This window comes from Gallinula chloropus, assembly GCF_964237585.1.
Source record: "Gallinula chloropus genome assembly, chromosome: 2".
NCBI classification, from domain to species: domain Eukaryota; kingdom Metazoa; phylum Chordata; class Aves; order Gruiformes; family Rallidae; genus Gallinula; species Gallinula chloropus.
In genome coordinates, this window is record NC_140086.1 from 71,643,999 (window position 1) to 71,658,713 (window position 14,715).

At 39.6% G+C, this 14,715-nt stretch overlaps 1 protein-coding gene across 3 annotated transcripts in view; it reads right to left on the reverse strand.

Annotated features, from left to right (window-relative positions):
- Nucleotides 1-14,715, reverse strand: part of FHOD3 (formin homology 2 domain containing 3) — a gene marked incomplete at both ends in the record, with an annotated part of 396,588 nt that overhangs the window by 76,978 nt on the left and 304,895 nt on the right. For 2 of the 3 annotated variants that reach the window (XM_084260348.1, XM_084260346.1), the window contains 2 exons: nt 2,092-2,226; nt 13,076-13,201. In XM_084260348.1, the coding sequence (XP_084116474.1) occupies nt 2,092-2,226; nt 13,076-13,201 (261 nt within the window). The remainder of the gene's footprint in view (nt 1-2,091; nt 2,227-13,075; nt 13,202-14,715) is intronic. The other variant, XM_084260347.1, reaches the window with a different exon arrangement.

Below are 14,715 nucleotides of genomic sequence, written 5' to 3' on the forward strand. Positions count from 1 at the left end.
CCTACAGCTGAAAAATAACCCTTGCATTTTAGGACATCTTGTTCTACATATGCAATAGGAACAATAGTACTTCTACTGAGAAAAATATTTATTATATAAAGCATTCCTTCTTCTAGCAAATGCTTATAAAGCTTTTAAAAATTTCTCCTGAAAAAAAAAGCTCTTTCACAACCGGTGATGGTCTCCTTTAAATTATCCTTAATTTGTCAATAATAGTGCCAGAACCTAGTGCAATATTCTCAAGGCAGAACTGGAAAGAATGAGATAACAAATGAGTCATGATAGTAAATCCAGTACTGCTCACGAGGTTAAAGCTGTGAATTGCAAGTGTTATTTTTAATCCAAAATACATCTTCAGAGACTGGGTTTCTAGCCAGACTGATGATATGATAACATAATCCCAAGAACTCTTACAAAACTGTCCAGCACTGTTTGCTGTGGCTTTGTCCTCCTCCTGACAGACTGGTTAATCAACTGTGGGATGCTGTCTGTCTGCACAGTTTGGTGACTTCGGAGACCCTCTTCTTAAACACAAGTTATACCTTCTGGGTGACCAGGGAACTCAAATTTAGATGATGAAAACACTGGACATTGAAAAATTGTTGTCTTAAAAATGCAACACAATCATGAAGTTTAGTTAACCATTTTCAGACTCTGGAGCAATGGGATGAAGATGTACACTTAAGGAAAAAAAATCGTTTTTTCTGACTTTAAGGAAGCTCTTTTAATGACACAACAATTACTGTAGCCAACTTCTAGTGAAATGTGCAGATCTGTTATTCAAACAGGTCAAGCTGCCAAATGTCCTGGTGGCTTTTTTGGTCTGGGAGTTTCCTTTCTGAAAGATCATGTTGGCTGTCCATGGCAGCCTGCTGCAGCCTGATGATACCACTTAGAGGGAGGGTTTTTGAAGAGGCTTGAAGATTGAGACCTGATTGTTTCTGTTTCAGGAGAACATGGGCAGCTTTTGGCTGGCAAAGATCCTATTATGGTGCTCTTCCACCTTCCCTCTGCCTCTCATTTTCTTCTAAACTAGCTATCTTCTGGAGCCGGGAGAGTATCTCCTTCAACCAACCAACCAAAGTTGCTCCTCTTTCCAAATTCACTATGACACAGATTTACTGAAGGGATTATTACAGTGAAAACAATCCTGCATACTAATAAACATCTTTTCCATAAATACCAACTCTAAGGCTACAAACCACCTATCCTACCATTCTTTAGATTACTATATTATGTCTTTTAACTACTAAAAATATGTTTACTTTTCATGACTGTTTATGGGGAAACAAGTTGGTTTCTGAGCCTACACACTTCAGACAGAAGGCAAAGCACTTCAGGTAAAGCACCTTCCCTATTCTAAGCCTACAGCAGTCTTTGCTAATGCCTGTGCTCGCATTTACAGGCATAAATTTGACAGGGGGAGAGGACTTGCCTCTGTTATTCTCAAGCAGCACACCCTGGGACCCCACAACACACTGCATGGTCTCAGATGTGAAAATGGAGAGTCCTATATTCAGCTGGGGCCTTTGGCCATAGTTTGAGTAATAATTGTGACAATTATTTTCTGTCAGTTGCTGTTTCTGGGAGGATGAGACACGTGTTCAGAAAAGCAGGGAAAAGTGTAGTTTAAAAACACTAAATACATCCCAAGTCCTTAAAACACGTTTACTTTGGAGAACATAAAAGCAAAAAGATGTTTCAGTGCTGTCCCTTCCTCCCTTCTTGATACTCTTCCTCCCTTCTTGATATCCTCCCTCCCACTGTTTCATCTTCAAAACCTTTGTCTTAGTGAGATTATACTTCGAGAAGGAGTACATTAGCTAATAAAATCTGGCTTCTGCAGATATCCAGTCAGTATAATTAGCAAATACATAACTGTCTTTCAAAAAATTGCTGGCTTATTACCTGTCAAAACTCATCATGATGTGTTTAATAGATCAGTTCTCAAAATACTCAGATCAAGGAAGGTGTCTAAAGAGACACACAAACTATTCACATCAATTCAATTACTTTGCAATTGCATGTCTCAATGATTTACAGACCCATCACACATTAAAGCAACAGACTGAGAGCAAATTTGGCTCCTACTTGAATTTGTTTCTTTCTTCTCGTTCTATCCTTTGTAATCTTTCTTCTCTCTCCTGACGTCGTCTCTCTCTTTCTGCTGCCAAGGACTCCTGGTGCTGCCGAAAAGATGATGTAAGGAGACCACCCAACGCTGGCCTGCCGAGAGGGAAGATCAGATTTCTCAGTGTCACTTTTATTGATTACACTGGCAAAAAATGAGTAGCAAACATTCAGCGAGTAACATAATCCCAACCAACAGAATGACATGGCAATATTTAAGAAAGGATGATTCAAAGCACTGGCTAAGTATCTTCTTGCTAAATTGATTTTAGATATTGAGACAAGTGATGTAGGCTTCTTAAACTGAAATTTCTGGAGCACAAATGAAGTATGTGTGAGAATTCTTCTATTTTAACTGCAATATTGTCTATTTTTTTTTTTTTTTTTTTTACTGTATAACCATGTTAACTGAAAAGCTGAATCCTATAAAGGATTTTTTAAATTTTAAAGAAAAAAAAACCCTGGAATATTATTTCAGCATTTTCCAAAGATGTTATGCAATGATGTTAAAAACAGACATCGCAGATGCCACAAGCACCTGAGAATCCTGTACACAGAAAAACAAAAGTAAAAGAAGATGTAAGAACTGCCCTTCAGAATTTGAATGCTTTAGGTAGGGGCATATTTTTCCATTATATATTAACAAATTCTGTTACGATTTCCTTGCTGCATGTACTGCAAAATTGAATCACTTATGGGAACATATCAATAAAATACACAGGGACAGCACAGCTAGTTACCATAATAATCAAATGACATCAAAATTGCTATTAAAATATCAGAGGAAATGGGACTGAAAGAGAACAGATTACCCATTTTCATCTCCTTGCTCAGGGTAGAACTTAGGCTTCTCAAACCATTTTTGAAGATTGTTTGTCTGACCTGCCTTAAAAATCCTTAATGATGGACATACCACATCCATCTATTTCAGTGCTTAACTGCATCTGCCAACAAAAATGGCTTCTCTGCTCTCTAACCTAATTTTTTTTTCTTTTTTTCTTCCATTTAGACCCATTTGTTCTTGTCCTGCCCACAATAAACAAAAGGAACAGTTTACTACCACCCACTTCACGGCTAAGCAAGAATTAGTCTGAAAGGGGACTTTCTCTGCAGTCATCTGACCATAAAACTATGAACCGCTCTAGGTTACTATCATGAAGGAGGCTGAATGTCATCACATGCAGCATACATCACTTTACATACATTTACATACAACTTTTAGCTGTTTTTCATGAGGCTGTTATCATGCATGAGACAAGATGGTAAATGCCCAGCCAGAAAAGTGAGAATTTTTCATCAGATATGTCAGCCTCTAAAGAAAAGAATTCTCAAATACATCTAAATCATTTATCCCTTGAGATGAAATAGCTTCAAGTAGCAAACCCACTTAAAAAAGCTACATCTATACACCCTTATAGTTTGGTCTTGACACAAATCTCTTTCTATCTCCAGTGCAAGTACTACTTTGGCTAGGAGAGTGGTTCCTCTTGCACATCTTTCTCCCCAAATGGTGTCATTGGTCCCACCAACCTTTCACATGGCAACAGGCTGACCCCAGTATAAATACGTCTTTCTTTCTGTCTCTTAGGAAAAATCTGTATTGTATGGGGTAGCCTTATGCAGATGTAAACATATCCACACTGATTGAATTAGACTGATAAAATCAAAAAGACATAACATGTAGCATGGTTTCTGTTCATTGTTGGAACATGAGTTTTACAATGAATGAAATAGATACTGGCTTTTCTGAAAAGAAACTGAACCCTGCCTAAAGGAAGCTTCTTAAACCAGAAAAGCTAACATGAATAAATTTCCATTATTTTTAAGAACTCACTCAGACCCTTTCCCTTCTATATTTACATACCTACAGCTGTACAGCATAGGTATTTAGTGTCATGGCACCAGTTCACCAGTGAAAATAAGGAAGGAGAAGACAAAAATCATTAATGCAAACCTATCTTCCCTGAGTGTCTATGTCTGTGCGAGCAGGAACGCCACAAAACATAGTCATTTCAGCTCCACTGGCAGCAGGGCAGTATGAATATAATTTCAATAATTTCAATAAATTGAATTTCAATATGTCATATCCCACCCGCATAAACATTACATAAGATGGTATAAAACTTGATATTCTGTAAGCCTCCCTGCTGGCGCTCCTCCAGAGCTACAGTATCAATGCTGGATCATGCTCAAAACCATAAAAATCTCTAATATGCCTCAGCACTAAGGAAAGGGGAAAAAAAAAATCCTCCAACTCTGACAGTCAAGTACGTGTGGTGAATTTTCCCTTGAACATATTTTAAATTTATTTAAGCTTTGACCTTTTATTACATATTGCAAGAGAAAGCTCTCAGCAGAAACAGTAGCACCACTGTACTAAGATTCAAATGCTAGAGCTCCCTCCCTGTGGTAGAATAAAAAGCCATGGCAATAAGGTTAGATATATCGTTGTTCTCAGAAGGGGAATACTGGACCGTGCCTCTACATGAGGACACCTGGAAATGAAGTGGAAGGGATGGGAAAAAGAGGGTCCCTATCAAGGTGGTGCTTTTATCTGTTCTATGCATGTACCTTCCTATCTCACTCTATCCCATCTGTCCCAACCCATCCCATCCGCTGCCCCAAAGTCCACAAACTCCATTGAGATTCATAATAAGTTCGGACTTAATGAAACCTGAAGGAAAATTAAGGGGAAGGATGGGGTGATGCTGAGAGACCAAAAGAATGATTGTAGGTCTGCACAGCATCTAGCAGGTTGGAAACCTTCAGTTCTGACTAAGCTCTTTGGGGCTCCACAGTAAATACAAATCCTTATCCAAGGGATTACAGGGTAATTGCATGGACATGTGCAGCTTAGTCCTGCAGACTGCATTCTAACCTGACCCTGGTAGTAATATGTCTCTGCTTGCCAAAGCATCCTGTTTGGAAGTTTGATCTATCATAGTTTGGTTAGCATTGCTCACTTGGGTAAAATCTGCAGATGTATGAGCAGCAGCCTCACAATCAAATACAAGAACAATAGCCATGTAGTCAAGAAAAAAGGTAATGCTTAGGAAACTGCTAAACATCCATGGGCCATATTGGTTTACCACCTCTTAGAAACCAACAAAATCAATAATAACTAGCCCAAACTTGGCAATTCCCACTGGTTATTTTACAGGTCTGTACTTCAGCTGAGTTACAAGCTACAGCATAGTACGTACCCAAGTCAATTCATTTATCCCAAACATGGCCAGTTCTGGACTGCCATACTGCATAGAGCAGTTTACTACATGAAATGGTCAAAGCTAACAGTCCAGGCTGTGAGGAGGTTCTGTTGAAACAGGTTATAATTAAACAGACAGGAACACAGCCAGCTGACTCCTTGTGTGGCACTGACTTCTTCAAAAAGCAAGTAGTCAACTTTTGGGTTTTCACTCAGATTTAGAAAGCAAGAGACAACCTACAGCACTGATATCACTGAGTTAGTGCTCGCTGGGCGGTTAGGTCCTGCACCACCCAGTTCACTGGATTGGACACATCTTCCCTCTGTGAAGACCACACCTCACACCAAGTGCTGAGACCACCTGTGCTATGAAACACCACAGACTCACAGCTTCGCTGTTGCTATCAAACACTATAAATGAGCTGGAATTTGGGTGCATCGATCCCCGTTCTAATGTGAGCTGCAACTGTGGATGAGCAGACAAACTCTATCCTTAATTTTCTATACAGGCATAAACTGTTTCCTGGAGGAAACAGGTGTTACTTCCAGGGCATACAAACCCGTACAAAACCCAGAAGAAAAGGCAAATGGTAAGAGGTATTACTCAAACACTCTCAACAATCTGAAAAGGGATTTGTCCGTGTTTCATTTGCCTGTAAAACCTGCTTTTTTGTCTCTATGTTCCCCTGGCAATAAGGTTTAAAATAAATGTTCCCTTTCCCTGAACTCATACTTGAATTGGAAATGGCAGCAGGATTGGCCAAAACAGCTTGGGCTGAGCCTTCAGGTAATTTTGGTGCTTTGATGCTCTTTAAATGGTGACAGTACCTTCGGGCCTCGGGAATACTTAATTCTCACTGCCATAGGCTGCATTGTAAAAATGGGTGAGCAAGGAAAACGCCAGAAAAAAAATAAAATTCTGGCATTGGCTCAAAGGTGGTAAGAGCTTTTCACAGAAAAGAGTATGTGAATACTCAATGAAAGCATAATAGAGTGATTACTCACAAAGTGGGGTTACAGCTAATACATGCCAGCGTTTTAATGTTGGTGTCACATGTTACCAACTGGTAATATCAACCATTTGTTCAATTCTACAAATACAACCCAGAAGGATGCTTACTCTGGATACTATTTTTAGTCTTGCAGAGAACCCAAGCCTATTAAGAATGGATTGTTAATATAAAAATATTAAGAAAAGCTTTCTTCTGCCTGCTGTTAAAACCAGCAAAAGTTAAACAAGTTATGTTATTGCACTCTCATTCCAGAAAGAAAACACACAGCAAGGATATGTCTAAGTCTGGGGATTTGTGAATATAGCTCCACACCACAACATCAGGACCTGGGGACACACAAAGGTCATTAGTTACTTCTCTTGCTGGAAAAAGATAGGAAAGAGCAAGGAATGGGGAGGAGGGGGAATGAGAAGGGGGGAAGGAAAAAGATGATAACAAGAATATACACAGGGCAGAGGATACAAAGCCAAACCATTGATTATAAGCCAAGAGTCTTCTAAAATTCATTTAACCTGACCTACAGCAGTTAACACAGGAGTGAATTAGTAACACAGGCTCAGGGAGACACAAAAGATCTCACACTTTTTTGCAAGTACTTGCAGTTTTCTGACAATACTCCATCACAGACTATATATTGTGAAAGAGAACATGTGACCTGAATCACTCTTATCTTGTTGAAAATTGAAGAAAGTATTCCTGTTTTGCTCTAAGCCACATTGTTACAGAAAAACTGCAATTATCAACTTCAAATGTTCTTCCTTCACGTTAACTCTGAAATACACTTCTTTTGTGGTTGCGTTTTCCTTGCTAGTTGAATTAAAAAAAATTCTCTGAATGGAAATGGATATCTGCAGCAAGAATGCAAACTACAAATGTGTATTCTTAGGAGCTTAAAAATATTAACAGATGACTTATGAGAGGAAATCCCTTTTGGTCATAAGGTTAATATTCAGGATTTTCTTTAATATAACAAGGGTCAGAATCATTAATAACCTTAATAAGGAAACACTAATTACCCATTTTTCCAAAGTGCTCCTGTTCTAGCAGTCATGGGAATGCTTACAGAGAAGGAACCACAGTCGGCAGCTCCTACTCAGGCCTTAAGTAACTCTAAATGTCTCCTGGCTTTAACAAAATAAATCCGCTTTCCAGCTTACAGAGACAAAAGACGAGGCAGAGCTGCCAAGAGCCATATTGCTTTTCACAGTTAAAGAAACTCTCTGTGTGTTATGTCTCCCTACATGACACGGCAAATTCAAAAGCATGTTGATATAAGATTTTGCAAACAGACTAAACACTACTTGAGGTATCTTTACAAAACTTCCCTCAAAAATAAACACCAAACGGAGAGATAAAACTACTGACTAATGCTTCCTTTGAGAAAGGAACTTGAGAATGGCCAAGAATTGATTAATGTTAGCCGTTTAATTGGTACTGTGGGTACCTGAGGGTGACTGGCGCCCTCCACTCACTCTGCGCGCTCAGCCAGCAACGCGCTGCGGCCTGAAACCGTAACCCGGCTCACTCACTCTGGTTAAACATATGTATGACCTATGCTGAAGCCTACAAAGCTGCAATCAAGAATACTGCTTACACAGTAGTTGGACAAGCAGCTAAGCCAGCGTAAGCCACCGCTGATTCCCAAATTGTAAATCATCAAGTAATTTCTAAGGTCACTTTTCCTCTTAAAATCTCAGCAATAAAGTTGAGGCTTTTGCCCTGGGCCGCTATTATCAACTACCAAGCTATCCCCTCCTCATTCTGTTATTCAGAGTGAAAGATGTGCCTGGGATTTACCACAAGAAAAAATAGCCACGGTCTCTGGTCTGAGGGCCCACAAGTACACATTAAGAGACACAGAGGATGATAGAAGCAGAAAGAGTAGTAAAGCCAAGGAAAGAGGAGCCATTCTTGGGACAGCAGCAGCTTTGTAGGCTTTTTACTGGGTTTTGTTTCAAAGGCTTCTCCTTTTGCCTTAGACCTTAATGGATGGAATAAGGTAACTCTGGAGTGCAGATTAGTGATAGATGGTTAATAACAAAAAAAAAAAAAAAAAGAGAGAGAACTTGTCAAGAAACTTCTTCCAACTGCACCTTCCTAATGTTGTCAATTACAGGGACCTTTAATTTTAGCAGAAAGTCAAACTGAAAGACTGTTTAGCATTCTCAAGCAGTTTTTTGGTTTTAAGTGATACAAATTTGAAAAAAGTACACCAGATTGCCAGAAGATCACTGTTTCAAGGATCTGGAGAGGGAGTAAAACTCAAGTGTATTTACAAACTCTTGCTGCATTTCAAGTCTATCCTACAGGTATGGTGTTTAGAGTCTTTAAAATCAGTGGAGAAAAAAAATCCACCTATCATCTAGCCATGCTAACCCCAGTGACAGTGTGCACCTGTTGCAGACATAAATGCCTGAAGGAACCCAATGTAAAGTACTGCTGTAGATCATAAAGCAAGAGAGATGGGAAACAGATTAAGGCATGTGAAACACAGTTCATCTTCCTTAAGTCTGTTTTCTAATGGTCTGGAAAAGTTGGAGAGTGCATCAAACAGAAATAATTTGCAAACACCACTGCAGGCCCTTACCAAGCCTGGAGATTTGGAAGAACTTCAGAGGGACCAGGCAGAGGTGCAGACTATGTTCACAAGGACTGGCCAGGAGGATCCAGGAGTGGAGGTTTGTGAGCTGAGCATTTGATTTAACATATAGAAGGAAGAGAATGGGGACCATGTACTCCAGCTCCCTCCGCACACAGTGCCCCGAGAAGGCAGTTTTTCGAGCTAGGCTAACTGCGCTACTGTTCAACTATCAAGCCCAGTAGGAACCATCTCCTGGCAAATGCATCAGAAGAAATCTATCTTGGCAAACACACCAGCAGGATATTTTTCTGGCAACAGAATGAATTAAACCTGGTGCTGAATGCAGGAGCTCTTGCCTTAAAAGTCAGACTCCTGTAGGGTCTCCTCTAAGTATGGTCATCATCATCAACTCCTACATTTCTCCACCAAAACCACAGTACAGTGGGGTGTGAAGCATTGCAAGCTTTTGCACAGATTACAGGCTGCAGCTTTCAATGAGTGACCATCTTAGATTGATAGTTTAAGTCAGTCTTTGGCTAAACAGAAATATCTTAGGTGTCAGCACAAGGCATGGAAATATAGAAGAGTCTTACATCTTCTTCCCCCAGATAAGGTGGCCCCTTGGAGGTACAGAAAAATGTCTTTCTCCCCAGTGTGCTCCAGCCATGTCTTGTTTATCCCCTTTGTTACAAGAATTTATGAGGTTGAGAGATTGAGATTGATGATTTTATTTTTTTCCTTTCCCTTAATCCAGTTAATTACTGATTTAAGTCATGAAGAGTGGGAGCAGTATATTTATGGAGTATGGCAGCTGAAAACAGGAGGATTGGGCTATACTTCTTATGCATTAGGAGCAAATTTAACAAGCAGAGAGATATGAGAGAGCCAATATACCCTTTCTCCTCTCCCAATGAAGGGCTGAACAGAAAGTGCCCTGCAATTTGCCCTCCTTCAGCAGGATTCCCATGGCTGCAATATGCACTTCAGAAACATGGCTCTCCACAGGGGACCCAGAGAAATGAGAGAGCGCAACAGCATTGCAAGAAGTTGGCAAAAGGCTGCAGCTGAATTTAGAAACCAAGAAACAGTCAAGTAAGCCTTTTCTTCTGCTGTACAGTCAAAAATATATACATTATGTGGATTTCAAAGAACAAAATCTAGTTACCCTTGCACTGAATTATACTGCTCTTTTGGATTCCCCACTGATCTTAGCCAAAGAGGGTTTTAAAACTATGAATGTCAAAATGTCAACCACACTGCTTCTTTCCACCTAAGTTGTAGCTCTTGTTTACAGAAGTAAAATGCAGCCAAGGGTTTGAAAGGCCTGCCAGGGTAACTGAATGGAGCATGAATCATTTTGCTGGGCACTGCTCTAAATGCTGCTTCTTCCTTCCTCCTCATTCTCGAAGGTCAGATAAACAGTACCAGGATCTGCATCTGAAGTCCTTCCCTGCATGATAAAAGACAGTGATCTTTCTGTGGAGGCCTTGGATAACTGTAATCATAAGCTGAAAGCAGAAAACTCACCTTGGAGCTAACCACAGATACACATCTGCTTCTTATCAAGTGTCTTCCTCTCTCTCCCTCATCTTTTAACTTTTTTGTGTGTTTGAATCCATGTAAATTTTTACCATTAGGAAGTAGGAAATAACATTTACATTACCTAAGGTAAACACCACTGCTAGAAGATGGTGAAAAATACCATAATCCTTTCCCACTTACTAATTAGCACTGAAAGTTACGTCACACACTATGGAGACTACTCTCCAGTGACCAAATTTCTGGCCATCGATCTCTGTGTGGACGTTTCTGCAATTCATGTCTTTCAGGACAATGAAATAAAAGCAGGCTACTGTCCTTCTTCAAAGCAGTCAAACCATTAGAGCCTGCTGAACTGTACATCTGCCATGGCGGCACACTCAAAAATCACAAGACTTGATGCAAAATGGCATCTGAACCTGTAAATTTAATTATCTTTCAAGAAGTAGCTGCATCGATTTTGCAGGCAACATGCAGCATAGTTGTCACACTTCTCAGAGACTAATTATAAAAAGCATCAAGTTGTAATATTCCTCAAATAAAAGAACGCAGAAGTCCTGGTGAGTATAGCTACTGAATAGAAGGCTGCAGGGATAAACAGGAGGAGAGATATTTTTATCATGTGAGTTGGAAAGTGGTAATTGTAACCTGAAGGAAAGTGGGAGCTGCGACTCGAAGCAGTGTTCAGACACTTAAAACACGGGAGAGAGATTCCAGAGTGGAAGGCAGAGCACTTCCCAGTTTCACAGAGAAAAGCAGAAGGAGGTATAATGGCAGGAAGGTGCTGCTAGACAAACTGGCCTCCAAAAAATGAAATATTTTCCTAGCGGTGATGATAAATACCGGAACGCTTTCCAGGAGAAGTCATGCGCTGCCGCTTGAAAACACGTGAAGGTACACGGGGCTTTCGTTTAAGCTTCTGTGAGACCCATTACAGGTCACGACAGATGATTACAGAGCTCCCCTCTGGCCCGACTCTCCATGAATCTGCGAATTTTACAGCTTCATCCTGTGGGGCCAAGGCATTTTGGCTCCAAACCAGCAACGCACTTACGCGCATGCTGCAATGAAAGCTCGCTTCCTCCTCTGGAGCCGGGCCAGCGCCATCAACCTCTCGCAGGACAGGCCCAACTATCTGTTTAGCCATCTCTGCGTTCGACCACTTTGGGGTTTCTTTGCTGCAGTAGCAACCAGCAGGAATCTAAATCTTCAAAAGCAGCGGGATAGCTTTAATTCTTGCTTATCTTGTGTCTATTTTTCTGAGGTGAAAGGGGGTAAAGTGCCAGTTAAGATTTGTTTTATTATGGTTTCACTCGGCAATAATTTAATTCAGATCAGGAAAGACAAATCCAGGCAAGTTACTCAGAGGAAGATGAGCGTATGAAAAACAATGCCTTTCTCTAAAGATAAACTTAATGCAATTACTCACTGGAAAAAAAGGATTAAATCAATACCTCATGGCTAGAAAGACATGTATGCTGGAAGAACCTAACTTGAACCATTCTCAGTAGTAGACTAGAAAGGATGCGAGGCACTGGATAGGTTCAAACACATATACACACACACACAAACATACATACGTGAATTTCTACACACATAAAGAAATGTTAAAAAAAACTATCATTAGTAAAAATTAATTGGAATATAGACAAAGGATTCTGAAAAAGCCCTCAGTTCAAACAAAAGGGTAGGAGATGGAAATCTTAAGAATTAGACGCCAATCAAGCAACAAACAATCCAAAACCTGTCAATTTCCAATAATTGGAAAATATTTAATTAAATTATTATATGAAATTATTTCATTAAATTAATAAAAAACTTCTACCTTTCTTGCATAAACTCAGCATGAAGCTGTCATTTATATAGAGTTGTAACATTCAGTTAATTTCTGGTGGTCCAAATCTCTCACCCAGAAGAATTTTTCATGTATCTGCAACATTTTCCTAACTTTTTTCTTCCCCTAGTTCCTTACATAATTCAAAAGAGTACTTTGAATGTTCAAAATTCTGCTTTTTTGTTGCTGGGTTGTTTTTTATTATGATTATTATTTTTATTTTTTGGTGTGGATTTTTGAATATTTTTAAGTGATCTGATAACTGGTTGGTTAGTATGAGTTTGCTTTACCTACAGCAAGAAAACATATTTCTTATTAATGAAACACAATGAGGTGTAGCATGTATTTTCAAAGAAAGACAAAATCATGACCTAAGAAATTCTGAGCTAATCACTTTTCCAAAATTCTATAGTTGATTTGACAGAAGTGAAAATAGATGTCTGAATTTATTTTAAAATATGGAAAGAAATAAAATATGCTTTAATTCACTTTTTAATACTTAGAACAGCATATGTTTGAGGTAACTCTGTTTTATCCATTTAAGTGGAAGCTGTAGTAGGATGGAAATACATCCAGCCTTTAACACCAAGTCAGAGAAAGGCTTGAGAATGAGTGGGAAATGAACACATCTAGACTTTTGGACATTATGTTTCCAACATTAGAAAAGATTTGGCTACAAAATATTTCCAGTACCCATTCAGAACATCTTACACTTATCTTCTTTGTCCTCTCTATAAAGGAACTGTTGTGAAAACACTGACTTATTTACAAACCTGTCAGATTTGGTCTCTTGAGGTGGTGAGAGAGTTGTCCCGTAACGAGTTGTGGGTGTTGTAGGGGCACTCACACCAGAGTAAGATCGTGGAGAAGAGTAAGAGCTGCTGCCGTAGCTGTTGTATCTGAAGCAATGGGAAGGAAAGTAGGAGAAGGGGAGAGACAGAAAGAATCCATCAGCAAGCAAGCATGTAACAGTAAATTCTCTTAAGGGGTGGTGCTGATCCCATATCCCTGTTACTTCTCAAACATCCACCTTCTGAAAATACTGCTCTCATCACAGCTTCAAAATACACTACCTATCATTTTAATATCAACCATATTGTAGACATAAACTTGATTCAAATAGTGAGCTATTGGTATGGAAAATAATGACAGATTAGAATGGTCCTCCCAAGCGACAACTCAGAGCAGGAATACTTAAACTACTGCTCAAATTTATTAGCTGTTTTGGAAGCTGATACCCAATCATTAGAAGAAGTTCCAAATCAATCCATGTGGTAGCTGTATCAAGTGAAATTAAAGAAAACAGCAGCATTTCCAAGACATGATCTGAACACGGACACCCCTTGATTTGATTTATCAATTGAGATCATCCACATTGTTTTCAATTAAAGCGGGTGATATTTTCTTTCCCTTCCCCCAACGGAAGTCATAGCTTATGTGCCATTTCTTACAATGCCTGTAAAAAATCATCACCGTGGTTAAAAAGACAGGTCTCTACAAGCACGGATTTAGGAATTTCCACCAGCCATTCCCTCCATTAAAAAAACCCAAAATCCTTCTTGACTTCAATGTGTTGATCAAAGAGAAATTGTTTCCAGGACTCCTGAACAGGCATCTCCCCAGAGTCCCTCCTATCGCTGGTTTCACCTTGGCTCCTGTACTGAACAGAAAAGGCAGTTGTGTTTCTTCATTGTGCCTTTTTACCATCACACTTAAACAGCATGTCAAGGAAAGATTCCCTGTTTGGAAAAATGTTAACCTTTCTGTTCACAGATGATACCATTTTCCAACGGGAAAAGCATATGATGCTCTATGTGTTAGGTACTCTGCAAGTCCAACTCATCCAAATGACACAATTCCATTCAGGAAAAAGGTATCATCACCTTCCTTATTATAATTCATACTGTAAGATGCACCCTCCTTCACCGTATCTTTTCTCTGCTGCTTCTCCTCCCACGCACATCAGCACTCAGTCACTTCAATCAGCAATTTTATTTGAAAAGGCCGGTTGGTTTCCTTCAGCTCCATTTAGCAAACTCATCTAGCCATGAGAAATTTCATTCAAAGTTTCAAGCTTCATTCCTGAGGGTACAACAGAGTTGCTGCCTGCCAATGCCCACGTTAAAATCAGAACAGATTTCAGTTAGGGGTTTTTATAATGTGAGGGATCATGCATTAGAGAACATATCCCCTTTGGCAACAGTTCCAGATTTATGTTGTACAAAATGCTCCCACCACCACCATCTATATCTGAGACATCATGCTGATTGCCCAGAAACAGGGGAATAATTGTGGGGAAAAAATGTTAATGTGCACATTTCTGAGCTACAAAAGAAATTTTGTAGAAGGGGGAATAACTGTCTTCCTGGCATTCCTGCTCTAGAAGAAAAGTAACTATAAACTGGAGACAGTG